Source organism: Physcomitrium patens, chromosome 3, assembly GCF_059467195.1.
Source record: "Physcomitrium patens ecotype Gransden chromosome 3, ASM5946719v1, whole genome shotgun sequence".
NCBI classification, from domain to species: Eukaryota; Viridiplantae; Streptophyta; class Bryopsida; order Funariales; family Funariaceae; genus Physcomitrium; species Physcomitrium patens.
The window spans coordinates 23,816,785-23,830,354 of NC_143412.1; the positions used below are offsets into that span (position 1 = coordinate 23,816,785).

General features: G+C 42.6%; 1 protein-coding gene and 1 long non-coding RNA gene across 2 annotated transcripts; one reads left to right on the top strand and one right to left on the bottom strand.

The window, feature by feature from the left end:
* Window positions 1-3,883: 3,883 nt before the first annotated feature.
* LOC112280350 (uncharacterized) lies at window positions 3,884-8,203 on the bottom strand. Its single transcript, XM_024515748.3, has 6 exons — window positions 6,511-8,203; window positions 6,032-6,085; window positions 5,654-5,839; window positions 5,413-5,518; window positions 5,215-5,313; window positions 3,884-5,099 (listed from the first exon to the last, which is right to left on the bottom strand). The coding sequence occupies exons 1-6, from the start codon at window positions 6,642-6,644 to the stop codon at window positions 4,209-4,211; spliced, it is 1,470 nt and encodes a 489-aa protein (XP_024371516.1). The 5' UTR covers window positions 6,645-8,203; the 3' UTR covers window positions 3,884-4,208.
* A 4,304-nt stretch (window positions 8,204-12,507) lies between these two features.
* LOC149989604 (uncharacterized) lies at window positions 12,508-13,444 on the top strand. The gene is made up of 2 exons (XR_016502339.1): window positions 12,508-12,639; window positions 12,751-13,444. It is a non-coding gene; the product is annotated as an uncharacterized LOC149989604 (long non-coding RNA).
* Window positions 13,445-13,570: the final 126 nt, after the last annotated feature.

Genomic DNA, 13,570 nt, shown 5'->3' on the forward strand with positions numbered 1-13,570 from the left:
CCTTGCCCATTCAAACTTCACCTACATTTGTTGTGCTTATCTTTCTTTTTTTAAAACATAAAAATATAATATTCTAATATATTCTTAAGATAGTAATACATTGAATGTGTTTGTTTTATTTAGGTTCATGTCTTGTCCTACATGACACATGAAAAAGAAAATCATAGCCATCCTCTCTATTTCAAAACAATAAGTTAATATATAAAATAAAAAAGGAAAAGAAAAGGAAAAGTTGGTGGACTGAAAAGTGGAAAGAGAAGTGCCCTTGTGGGCCATTCATTCTACACTTGAATTACTAATTTTCCCCAGTAAACAAATCATGAGATAATTAAAACTGTGTGTTTTTCACACCTTGAGAATATTGTCCCAGTATGTTTTTAGGGTTCATTGAGCATTTTTGAGAACACTGTGTGTATGTGACATGGCAGTGCTAAGGTTTGATTCCAGAATAAGCTTTTTTAAACTAAAATGTGATGTATTTAGACGTGTGTGCATGCATGTATAACTTGGTATGACTCAACACTCTGAATCCTTCTCATCAAACAGCTACAAATCTATATTGTGATGGAAAAAGTAGTTTAAATTGTTTTCTGTGACCAAATATCAATGAGTTATTCTTTCATATATATATATATATATATATATATATATAGTTAAGTCTTATTCTACATTTATTAACAATTAGTAGAAAAAGTGATGGTTTCCCATTCATACTAGAAATTATTTTTAAAAATAAAATAAAGAGAAGATGGAGGATATCCAATAAAAATGTCATAACAAACAGTTGATACATTCAATGTAATGTTGAAACAGTGAATTGTTTTATTATCATCATAAGGACCCCAAACCACTATACACATTTCAGTGTATGATGTCAACAACAACAACATGATCAACAGTGGTAGGGAAATAAACATCATAAACAAGTAAATAATTATCTAAATAAACTAGGATGGACCCCCAAAAAAAAACACGCCTTCACTTTTTATCACTTATTAATGCAATAAATGCATCAACAAGTAATAATTTACAAAGCATGTTGGGCACGACACAAGACTTCCATTTTCCCATTGCAAGGACACTAACAATATTCCTTCGTCATTCAACACATGAACACGTCTGTGTATCAACAACCACATCAAACAAGCAACCATTTCGACGGCATTGAACAGACAGAATTAACACACACACACACACTCACTCACTCACTCATGTAGTGCATGCACATCGACGTAAATCCAGTACTATTCCAACACTTTTAATTTATCAGCAAAGTGTCCTGAATCTAAAAGGAGATTAATAGGGAATGGGCTCCACCAAGTAGTACCACACCCTGGCAGGGAAGTATCTGGAGGTGGGGCCAAGGCACTGAGATTGCTTACTTTGCAAGCCTGTTTCCGGACACACTAGAAGAAGTAGCAGCAGAAGAAGAATCTGCAACTCTTGTCACATACATCGGAAGAGTATGCATTTCGGCACATCAACTTTCAAGAAAGAATCCGGGATCAGCTGCCACTCTTCGGTGGACCATATTTGGGAGTTTCCATATCTTTTAATAAGATAAGAAGAAATACATTAATAAAATGAATAAAAACAATAAAACGACGCTGGTGAGGTGCCTGATATGTGGCGAAGAGGTTGGCTTTATCCAAAGAAGCATGGAGTAAACAAGCCGAGAGAGATATATATCTAGAAACACGGAAAAAAGGAGATACTGACGGTTCGATGGGTGCAGGTTGAAAGTGGTGTGGGTGTGGAACCTTGATAAGATGCAGAGAATAAGCTTCCAGGAATCAACGGTGGAATGTCTTCTTCTTATTTTTATTTTTATTTTTATTTTTTGTTGCGGTTTGGTGAGGGTGTGTTTTTTTTTGGGGTGCTTTTCGTGGACAGAAACGGTTGCAGATTCCTCTGCAATGGCAGAACCCCGAATCTGGAGTGTATCTCTTGCAGGTTCTGGGTGAGCTAAGTTAGTCGTCGCAGGGCTGGTGGTCTTGTGGGTCTAGGAATGTTGACGCAAGCTTTGGGCTAAGACTTATGGTGGATTCAGATCTTAGTCGAGATCGGGTGCGATCGAGGCTACACCCAGCTGGTTTCCGACCAGACAACTGATTCATCCTCTCACCTTGTTGCAATGCGCGCCGAAGCATAGATTGGTCCTCTCCGCCACTACCTTCTCCCCGTGAATCAGTTCCTTTCATACCTTCATTGTTGGAGTTCACGCAGCTTTTGGATATCCAGCTCATGCCATGCGGGAAACGCAGGCCCTAAGATTACTTGATATCGCAGGGGCGTAGTTATCGAGGGGGTCTGATGCTCTGACTTTGGAGTTCAGCTCGATGTGGATTAGATTGAAACAGTTTTTTTTCTTAACCATACAGAGAATCGATGGAGGGGCATCCATCTGATCCTGAACTACAAAGCAGCATCAACTTCATAGGTTAAGAAAATCAAAAAGCCGTAGTTGTGTTGTAACTCCACAACTGGTGAGTTTTTCAAGTGTCAACTGAAACGAAGTCACGTGTAACTCTCATAAACCTGGAGAGCAAATCTAACTGGATTTCTATTGCACATGGCACTATGCTGTTCAAAAAAATCCCCAATAGGCCTGACTCAGCGACTGGAAATGGTGCTTGACAAACAGGAAATTCCTTCACTTGATCACCGTAAATGTTTTCGTCGTGCTTATCAAGTATCGTAAAACATGATACCTGGAGCAAAAGGCATCGCCTGTCTGCACCCTGATCTAAGCTAGATATAAATATCATATGCGCCCATCGCTGAAAAGGTGAAGGCATGGTACTCCTATACTAAAACCCACGCTCTAGGACACTTTGTACGAAACTGGGCATCTGTTTCTATAGGGAGCTGAAGTGGGAAGGCTGGCAAAAAACTGCTGTGGATCCTTCCGTACAAGTTAATTTTGGTATTCACTCATTCTTGTGGGCATGCTCCGACGAGGCGATAGTAGTTTAATGCCGCCTGACAGAAACTGTAGGGGCACGTATCCCAAGAAAGGAGCCAAAAGTCGGCTGTAATTTCGGAGCCTGCCTTTCCTTGACACCTTGGCGGCGTGCGGCTTGGTGTTCCGGGCTTTTGTGTCCTTAAAACACCGAGGCGAGGTCTTTACCTTGCCTATTTTTTAAAAACTGAACCCGGGTCACACATCGTAAGGTTCTGTTAAACAGGAAGTCATGGTTGAATAGCGGCATCCCTGCCGAAACACCGAAGGGTTTTGTAATAATTATGTTACTTCAGTTGGAAGATCACTTTCCGAGCTTAATAGTTTTCCCAGTTATTCCAACATTGAACATCGTCTAGCCTCCGGCAAGTTACGGTGGAATAATAATGAAATTCTTAATAATAATAATAAAAAAACAGTCATGCGATGTGTGTTTCAAAGATTTGATGAAAGTACAGATCTGAAGGATTTCTTACAATAGTTAAAATTGGTGAAACCTCTAGCGAAAATTACAATCAAATAGAGGGCTTGACACACGCAGGTTATCCTGGATTTATCGTGTGGACCCTCCTTGGATGGCTCTTCTCGGGTCGACATGCGTTATGGATTGGGTGAAGTCAAATGACTATCTTGTGAGGATTGGATTCGGAGGCTTGGTTTTATTCTACTGCCGCAGCATTATATTACATCATTTTTCACGACTATCTTAATGATGCTATATACCGCGTGAAGCAGAAGCCACCGCTTTGCAGTTCGCTGCATGGTTGGAACATTTGGCGCTGTAGCTGGTCATGTATTTATCTTACTACCAATTCACGTGAATTCTAGCAACGAACAATCCCATTTACGTCAAGATTGACAGAATACAATGATGCATAGCAACCAGTGTGGACTATTGGAATTCCACCGAGAATCCAGAGATAGGCAATGTTACGAGCTATTTCATTTCAGCCTTGGGCAAGAAGACCAAACATTGATTCAAGTTTTGACATGCACACTCGCACACACTGAAACGAAATTAACGCTATCTACTGATGGTGCCATAGTCTACCTTACGCTGTACAATGAATTCCAGTTCTACCGTACTCCCCCCTCCAAGAAATTTGCACTGGTTACACTCGAGGCTGCGAGCTGCATGGTCCTTGTCGCAGACCGAACAATCTTCTTCCCAGTCATCAATTATTGACACCTTCGAGATTATCTAGATTGTTCAGGTCATGGCGGTTGCAGGCATTCGAAGTCCCTATCAACTGCAAATCTCGTTCAGGAACGAACTGTAACTGGAGTCGCCATTGTCCAGCGATTCCGGAGTTTCGTATCCGTTGAGTTTATCAAATGTCTCTAGGAACGTCGAATTGGCGTACAAATAATTCTCCCTTGCCATCGTGCTTTGGTTCTGTTGCTCCTCCATACCTTCGCCCACGGTAGAGTGAGTCAAATCCGACCCTGAATTGGGAGGGCTCATCTCAATGCCGCTAGCCATCAGCTCGCCTATGATCACCACCCTCTTGCCAGCTGATATTGCCTCCTTGGCTTGTGCTCTCTCCGAGTGTATCTTGCTCACCGGTTGAGGCATCGGCGGTAGATTACACGTAAAATTCCCTTCAAGTCTGTTGCTCGGAAGTGCGCAGCTTGTGAGTAGTCTAGAGGTTTCATTCTCGGCGTCTAGAGTTTTCACGCTCGGAAGCTTTGACAACAGCGCGTGGAGGCTTGACATGGATGGCACCACGGCCGGCATAGAGGAGCTGGGCGAGAGCAGGGGACTAGTGTGCCCCGCATTGAGAGCTTTCGGAGAGGACGGACACTCCGGCCGACACTGTTCGAAGCCGCTGCCGTCGAGATATGAGTACTCTGTCACACTGAGAGGCTCCACGTACTCCGAGGGCCGCTTCATACCTGCGAAGGTGGAGTTCGTCGTTGGCCGCCATAGATCATGAGGCCGCACCCATGGTTGCAGGAATTGGTCGATGGATCTCCGACTTAATTGACCATAGCTATGGCCACCTTCTAATGGCAAACCGTTTGATGGTCTACTGCCGCCGGATACCACTGAAGTAGGCACTAACCCACCAGAGATGGAGTATAAGAAGTTGAACTTCCGTTGCATGTAGAGCACAAAGTTCAAATCCTCCACGATCTGCTCAAATCCATTCTAAACGTGTCAGAGGTGTGGTATCGGTGCATGTGGTCACAGCGAACTGACCCACTTATGCAAATGATCTGGAGAAATAAAGTTTAGAAATGAAAATCACCTTGATTGTGGATCCCAGCTGAAGCACACCCTCTTGCACAGAAACCACTGCGATCGTCTGGATTCCGGACTTGAAATGCGCCTCCCATGTGCGTGGATGCTGCAACAAAAAAAAGTAATGTCCCGATGCTTAGTAAACGACCAGAAACTACGAAGTACCTAGGTTTGACGAGAATTGGGATGGGATCGCGGAGCTCACAGGATCCAGGGAGGTTTGCCAGGGAGACAGAAAGCTCATCTCGTTCTCCAGGGGCTCACGGTGCACCCATTTGTGGCTATTTTCGACAGCTACTTTGCCCATTAAGCTGCAAACAATTGAGCATTAGAGGCCAAGCAGTCGCGCGTCCGATCGCATGGGAAGTGTTTGGTCGCAAGAACAAGTCACAAGAGATTCTGAGGCTATTGATGCTGAAGCGGAGTGTAGCGGTGAAAAGTTGTACCCTTCGCCATAGTTGTAGACTTCATGTGACATCTTGAAGAAGAGCTCCGGATTCATGGCCTCAGAATTTCCATCGTTGCTCGGCGACTGTCGCACAGACAAAAATGAGGAGCTTCCAGCCCTGGAGTCGCAGCTTGGCCCAGCGCACGCGGAGAAGTTGCAAAACCCATCCTCCCACACCAAAATCCTGCACAAATCCGACCTTTCGTAGATAAAACATAATGCACCTATTCGACTCTACTCGGAAGCAAAGCTCCATGCACCTTTTGTTTGTGGTCACACGTTGCTTAGCACTCCTTGGATTCACCTTCATTTGACTGATCATGCACAAGCCCTATAAGGATCTGATTATCGACAAAGGCGATCAGTTCAGTCATACCAATTGCGTTTGTTAGCCTTGGACCTGTCCATGGTGCTACCTTCTGGGTCCCATCTGTAACGAAAGATTATCAGTTTAAATCAGAATTGCCCTCAACAGCATATACAAATTAATCGCATTTCAAGCTTATTGACGGAGACCGACTGTCACCAGTTTATTATTAGCAACGTCTCACTAGAAAGATTCATCTGTAGAACTGCAGCACTTGGGATAGTGAACGGCCTTAGGTCGTCGTCAACAGTCAAAGTTGGCAGCGAAGCAGGCTACACTGCTTGAGGCTCCATGTGGCGTAGCTTCAGACTAAGTTTGTTGAACTAAACACTGGACCCTGAAGCTGTCTAAAAGCGTGTCGAAGAGGAGACGCAACAGACCGATTACTTACAACAGACCATTACATGCTACTGAACCAGCACCTGCAGAAAATAATCTGCAAGTGCAATGTTCAGGGCTAGAATTCGAGCAAGGATGAAGGAACGCACTGAGGTGGAGGGTAATTGCGTGGCAAGATGCGCCAGAGAACAGCATAAACCCAGTGCGAGTCGGTGCACAAACCACGCAAAATGTGTTGCAGGAGCATGGGGTTCACAGGCGGTAACCCAGGTCTCGAATCCATATATGTCTGCAATTTCTTTTCTTCTACACAAGCCTCGTAACGCAAGCTCTGCAAAACGCCAAGACACGAGATTGCAGGCGTAATGTGTGCAGGAGATCTCTTGCAGCGAAAAGCCTTGTAAGTCGGCAAGCATTGGTGAGGGATTCACAATGTAGATGGTGAGGCATGTGCTCGGCTGGAATGAATTCGGACAGACGATCCTAAGTTTAAGAAGAGATCAGGCAATCGGAGTGCATGATTGTAAGTTGCGAAGCCGACTTCGTAGACTTTGTCAGGAGCTAGGAGGCAACATTTTCAACACCCGGTTTGCAGTTCCCACCTTCGCTCTTTCAGAATTTGCTCGAACTGCAAGCGGGCGATGGTCGAAAAGCCGTAGTTGATGGTTCAGTGTACACGAGCTCTGGTGTACGATTACGCTTTCATTAAAGACTAGGCACTGTAAAGCCCTCTCAGAATTTTCTCGCAGAATATCGCCAACATTCAACGGTACACGAAAACCTTGTGGAATGTCACGTCTGTCTTGTCGCATGGGTTTATACTCCGGGCTGCTCCAAAACCTCAGGACTACTACACCGGCAGTGTACAGGGAGTAGTACAACGTCAAAACGTGATTGTTTACGAGAATCTAAAGTACAACGACTGAATGTTAGCTTGAGATCCGTTGATGAGAGGATGTGCCGTGTAGGTTGCACTGTTGTGCAGATGTGTGAAGAGTCATCATATAGTTCTTCACTTTCCACCGCAAAATTTTCTTCTCTACGTAGCTTGTCGGGCTAGGAAGAACTGTTGCAAGTTGGCGCCGTTTCTCTTAATCCCTCTCACCTGTATTTGCCACCACAACGCAGCAGCTTGACACTGCAGTTTCCCTTACAATCCGTACCAGCACTCACGTCTAGTTCCAACTCGCTCGAGACAGCAACAGGCCGACTATCTAAGCTCACATCATAATTTCATCTCTAAATCGTGTCACCATCACCAACGTCACCGTGCAATAACCTCTACCTTTAATCGGCGTAACCACTACTCTTAATGATTTTCAGAGTGATTCAAACACGTCCTCTTGTAGCAGACACAGCTCTAGTCACGGCGTTGAACGTCCCACCATTATCAACCTCTACCTCCTGTCTCCCTCCCGCTCTAACTAGTCTTCCATCAACACAACGTCAAAGTAATGCAGCTAGCTGGGTTGACTGTGCAATTGCAACAATATCTGTGCGAAGACTGGAAGAACAAGACACCAGCAACATGTTCGTAACTGTCGTGGATATGTAAATTGCGACGGGATTGTACCACTTCGAGGCCGCAGGCAGAGAGAGAGAGAGAGAGAGAGAGAGAGTGAGAATGAGGACACGAGTGAGGGTATTGGGAGTTCTGAGAAGGAATGCTGTTTTCGGCCAAGTAGTGAATGAGTCACCTGCAACTCCTCACACGCACCTTTCACCTGAAGTGACTATGAAAGGGGTTCTTGGTCCCGTTGCAGTGTGTGTCAGGTGGTGCAGTGGATGTGAGATTTTTCACTTTGCAGGTAAGTACCTGACAGTGCCTCCATTCTCCAAAGCCCACGACAAAAATCATCACTGGATTTATCCCTCGACCATGTTACTGCAGCGACCGCCTCTAGTCTTGCTTTTTCTGGGGGCAGCCATGCTGGAGATTCCGCCGACTGCCGAAGTTATCCAGATAGGCCGTGGCTTGCTTTTCAAGCTAAACGATGTCAATATGATGCAATTCTTTTTCTTTTACTTCGACGAAATATGTCTACGCTTTAACTGAAAAATAGTAGATTGTTCATGGCATGCCATCAGATTTATATGCCCAAGAACGATGACAATATGAAATCTATTCAACAAACCTCCTACTCGATTATCACAGCAAATGATGCTAGAATAGTTGTGATGACCACACTATTCAATTGACGGATAATTTGATTACAATGATGGGGTACATCTGAAAGAATGGGTCACGACGGGTTTATGTTACTTGAAGAAAGTCATTCCATAAGAAAAGCTTGTATAGTATTAACTGTTGTTACCACTTTATGCTCATATTCCACTAAAATGTGATTGATGATGCTCATCTCGTACCTTCTTTTTATCACAAAGATGGGAGTTGTGAAACATTCTTCTTCTTCTTCTTTTATTAACATTTTGCAGTGAAGATATGCATCGTCATGTCAACTAATACTTTTCAAAACCTCAAAGCAGATATAGTCCCATTGTTCCAAAATTATATAACTGTATCTAATCTTACGTTTTAGCGTTGAATGTCGACCCATCATTCCCACATGAAGAAATGAACAAGAGGGCCACACCATCGAGCGTGGACTGCAATGTTTAGACGCGCTTGACCGCAATTGGTCCGTTCCTCATTGAGCGGCCTCCCCTAGGTAGCAATCGCGGCGTGAATCGTGGCTGGCCAGGCGTTCCCATCGATCCAATTCTATCTGCGGCAATTGTTGCTGCAAGCGTCCATCCGCTGAAGGGTTGTCTGTGCCGATTAACCCCAGGAGGAGGCTGCGGAGTGAAACGCATGATCGAAGCGGGAAAGCTGGGTTCAACTTTTAGACATCGGTAGGATCGAGAGCCGGGGGGGGGGGGGGAGATGATACCAATCAGAAGAGACTCTTTGCCGGTCCCCACATGTTCTCCTCTCGATCCCGAGCATCGCTTGTCTGTTGCTAGTAGGCGTGACTGAATCCAGGCGCGCCCGATGCTACCGCAGAATATGCTAGCAGCCAAATCCAAATATGGAGGGAGTGCGTTGAGCAAGACTGTAAGGTGCGCGCGATCGACCTTCAGTTATCTGAGGGGAGCGACGTTGCCTATTTCGGCATCATAGCATTACTAATCTCAGCTCGTGATCTCTCGACTCATGCCAGTCGCTCAGGCTGCTCTTCATGGCTCACAAGATTCATGCGCTGCTTGCTATTTTTTCCATCTCACAGGCTCCGACCTAACCCGCTCAAAAGTCGGCTGCGCAATCAAAGAGCCAAGCAAATGTCAAACAACACACACACACACACACAGCTTTCAAAATTCACGGTCAACTTCGATGCTTCAATCTGTAAAATTCTCCCCATCGGAAAGCCCCGTGTTTCTCATTCTCGCATAACGATGAGAACCGTGCGGTGTGTGGAACCGTGCGTGGAACCAGGTGATGCGTCCCCCCCCCCCCCAACATTTGCAAGCTCTTGTGTCATGCCTACCTTTGTCTTGTTCTCATTTACAAGCTTTGCTTAAAATAAAAACTCTAGGGAATGATTACCACGTTGTGATTTGAATGTATGATCCACAACTTAATGATGTTTCATGATTTTCTTATTTTTGGAAGACAAAAACTTTATGTTGTGAAAGATGCTCCTTCTGCTTGCTATGTGCATATTTTTGCAAACATAAGTATTTTGAACTTATTGTAAAATAGTGTTTGTTAATTAAGAAGTGGTATGTGTGGAGATTCACATTCATAGCTTTTTTTAGGGGTTTACCTTAAGTGATTAAGAGTTGGAATTAAAGCACAAGGTAATTGCAAACTGACATACACATATGTTGATGCCAAGTGTTTTTTATTATTTTTCTGATTTGATTTGATTTTGATTTTGTCATACTAACTTATTGAACAAATTCATTAAGGTCCAATCAACTCACAAACAGTCTCTTTTATTTATTTATTTATTGAACTGTATAGTAGGAGAGCCCAGTGAGTAGCTGTTTACTTTACTATTCACTTTAATTCCTAAAAAAACTTCATATTTTTTTTGTTACAAATGCTATAAATTCTATACTTTTGCACAACAAAAGTGAATCGACTTTCCTGGTGAGTTGATTAGTACACATTTTCATAGTTTTATTAGTAAACCCCTCGTCCTTACATTCAAAAGCCAATGTGATCAACATTGAATTGTTCAATATTTCAAGCCAGAAATTACAAAATAAACACATGATTTTATAATCATTTGATACATTTATGTAAATTCATGCAGTGTTTTACATTTTGAGCTCTATCCTTTTTGCAAATACAACGTTCACCATGTACTGTTAATTTAATATGACTCATTTTTATTTCTATTTTTATTTTTCCAGATTACATCCTATGTTTTTAGTACTTTGTATTTAAATCAGTGACATCAGAGTATTTTTTTCATCAAATTCTAATGTGCACATACATAATTTCATTCAATTATCAATTCACATATGAGTGTGTGCATATGCATGTGTGTGTGTATATATATATATCTCTGTTTATTAACATGAACTAAGAATGAGTCGTATACTTTGATTCTACAGAAATACATGAAAAATGCTCTTCAAGGTTGATTGATTAAAGTTCCAATTTTACTTACAAATTTTGATTTTTGTAAAATCAACTCCTTGTGTATTACACTCAAAAAGTCTGACAATTAAAATCCTAAAATTCTAAAATTCATTTCGGATTCCTACAAACATTGTCTAGATTAACAAACTTGGATTCTCTCTCTTGAGACCAAAGCCATGTGACTCAAATTATGGTAAGTAACACATGGGAACATATGGGAACAGATGGGAACCCATTATCAGCTCTCTTAAAGACAACATGGGAACATATTGAAACCCATTATCCATTTGCAGCTTTCTTCAATCTATAAACTTTTTTGTTTATGTTTGTACTTTTATATGTATAAAAGTAAGTGTGTATGTGTTCTATCTATTTTTGCAAATGCTAATGAAGCCAAGAGAAAGAATGTAAGGCCAACACATGATGAAATTAAATTGAAATATGGTTGGAAGTGAGGTTGGAATATTTAAGAATATGTTCAAAAGTTAATACACATACAATTTTATTTGTTTATTTAGTTTAATATTTGCGGAAAATAAAAGTACGCATGCTGAATGGAAAAATGGACATTAACAATAACATTTATTATCGTTGCTGTAGAGTTCATGATGTAGTTGATAAAGCCAATGAGTACTAGAAACTATACATTATTCAATATTATTATTATAATAATAATAATAATAATATTGCTGTCCATAAAAACAAAAGACCATCATGAAAAGTAAACAATGAAATATATAAGCTCATATTATTTCTTTTTTATCATCTTTATGATAAATGCTATTGTTCTTGGTTTGTTACGAGCTACACAAGATCTCAAAGCAGGAAAAGGAAACACGTCCCGAGAAAAGAAAAGAAAAGTGATAAAGAAAAATCAGGACACGTAAAGAAAAGACGTTGGAAAGAAGTCGATGGGGGGGGTGAGGAATAGCGCGGTATTGTAGTGTGAGAGTGTCTCTCGGAGGGAATGTCGCAGCACGGCAAATAGAACTGCAAATAGAATAGCGGCCTTAATTAATTAATAATTAACTCCCTCCCCCCCACACGATGCATCAGGACACACAGCGCACCAGAAAGGGAAGGCTAAGAAGATTAATATGCTGCTATGCTGCTGTTGGCGGCCGACCTGGATTGCTCGAAGGCCAAGGTTGATTCTAGGATTTTCAACCCCGTTCTTTTACCGTTTTCTAGAAGCGCATCCCCACCGGACCCCCCCCTTTCAGGCCGGAACCAGAGTAATGCCTTGACTGCTTGACCCATCCTTGGCCCGCCAGATATAGACTTGACCATGCTACATTTGGCGTGGTCAGGAGGAGTCACGCTGTATCCCATCCTTCAACGTCACTCTACGTTAAATCTTAAAAGCCCCCCCTCACGTTGCAAGCACGCATGCATACCGGCTCCTGTGCTGTGTTGAACAGTAGGGCCCCCGACCTGGACCGAATTAGGTTGACGTTTGGGGATCAGAATTCCCGGCTCTTTGACGCGTCATATACCGGGGCACGGGTGGGGATGCGTGGGACTGCCTGGCTTATTGCCCACTCACTCCCACCCATGACAACGACGCCCTTGGCTCTGTGCAGTGTAGGCAGCACTACTCCTCTTCAGAGATTGCACTTATTCTAATCAGCAAATCATCAAGAGCCGATTTGCCGCACCGCATTTAAGGCACACGACATCTGAGGTTCGTCAACTGGGTCTTTGGTGCACCGAATTTCGTTCCAATATAAGGGATTTTGGGAAACAAAGGGAGAATCGCAGTGTACTTAATTGTGGGTCCATTGGGATGCTGCAGAGATGTAAAGGATCTGCAGCTGTAGCTGTTCATCGACGTCGAGGAGGAGGGTAAACCATTGTTACTGAGTGTTGCTGCTGGAAGACTGTTTGTTGTTCCAGATCGAGTGTATTGCTTGTTGCGGAGGACAGAGTCCAATTGGAATCCTGATGACTTGTGTTTTCTTCAATCGTGTGTCCCGAGCAGGCCGCTTCGTGTCTGATTCCTTCGGCCTCGAAGCTGTGAAGAGTTACTACTGTCAAGGCTCTGTTGTTGTTTCATCTGGATTTAGCCGGCCGGTTAGCTGGCCGTCGTCACCAAATATTATCAGAGAGGAATAGAATACTAGCGGTCTATTTGCTTGACTGCTTCTTGCACTGCGCTAATCTGTGAATTCCAAAACCTGGAATCCTAAAACTGCAAGCCCTAAATTTGGCTCTGAAGTCACTAACATTCTTTTGGACTCTAATCAAGTGCATGCATCCAAACAAGAGAAAACAAAAATTGTGTGAAGAATTCCCTGATGATTTCTACCCTAAAAAAAGGAGGGTGATTAAAACGTTGGGAGAAAGAATGATCGAATGAAATGAGCTCTTCATCCCTATCAAATCATGTTTTAAAGTCTTACATTCTGCAACTAAAATAGTAATATATAGATAGTTGCCACGATTAGTTTTTAAAGCAGCGGTTGGAATCATTCAAGTGAACCACTAAATTTGAAATTCCGATTGTGTATAACGTGTGTTTTACATTTTTGATATTGATATCAAATTTGATTATCATACTCGTCATTATTCTTCAATGAATTGTGGGACAGTCATAAAAATGTTTGCTCAGAATC

Bases quoted from the DNA above. Each gene is read 5' to 3' on its own strand.
- LOC112280350 (XM_024515748.3), bottom strand. From the start codon at position 6,644: ATGGATTCGAGACCTGGGTTACCGCCTGTGAACCCCATGCTCCTGCAA. The intron at 5,519-5,653 runs GTACAACTTTTC...AATTGTTTGCAG, and splicing joins GTCTACAACTATGGCGAAGG to CTTAATGGGCAAAGTAGCTG. The intron at 5,100-5,214 runs GTGATTTTCATT...GGATTTGAGCAG, and splicing joins AGCTGGGATCCACAATCAAG to ATCGTGGAGGATTTGAACTT.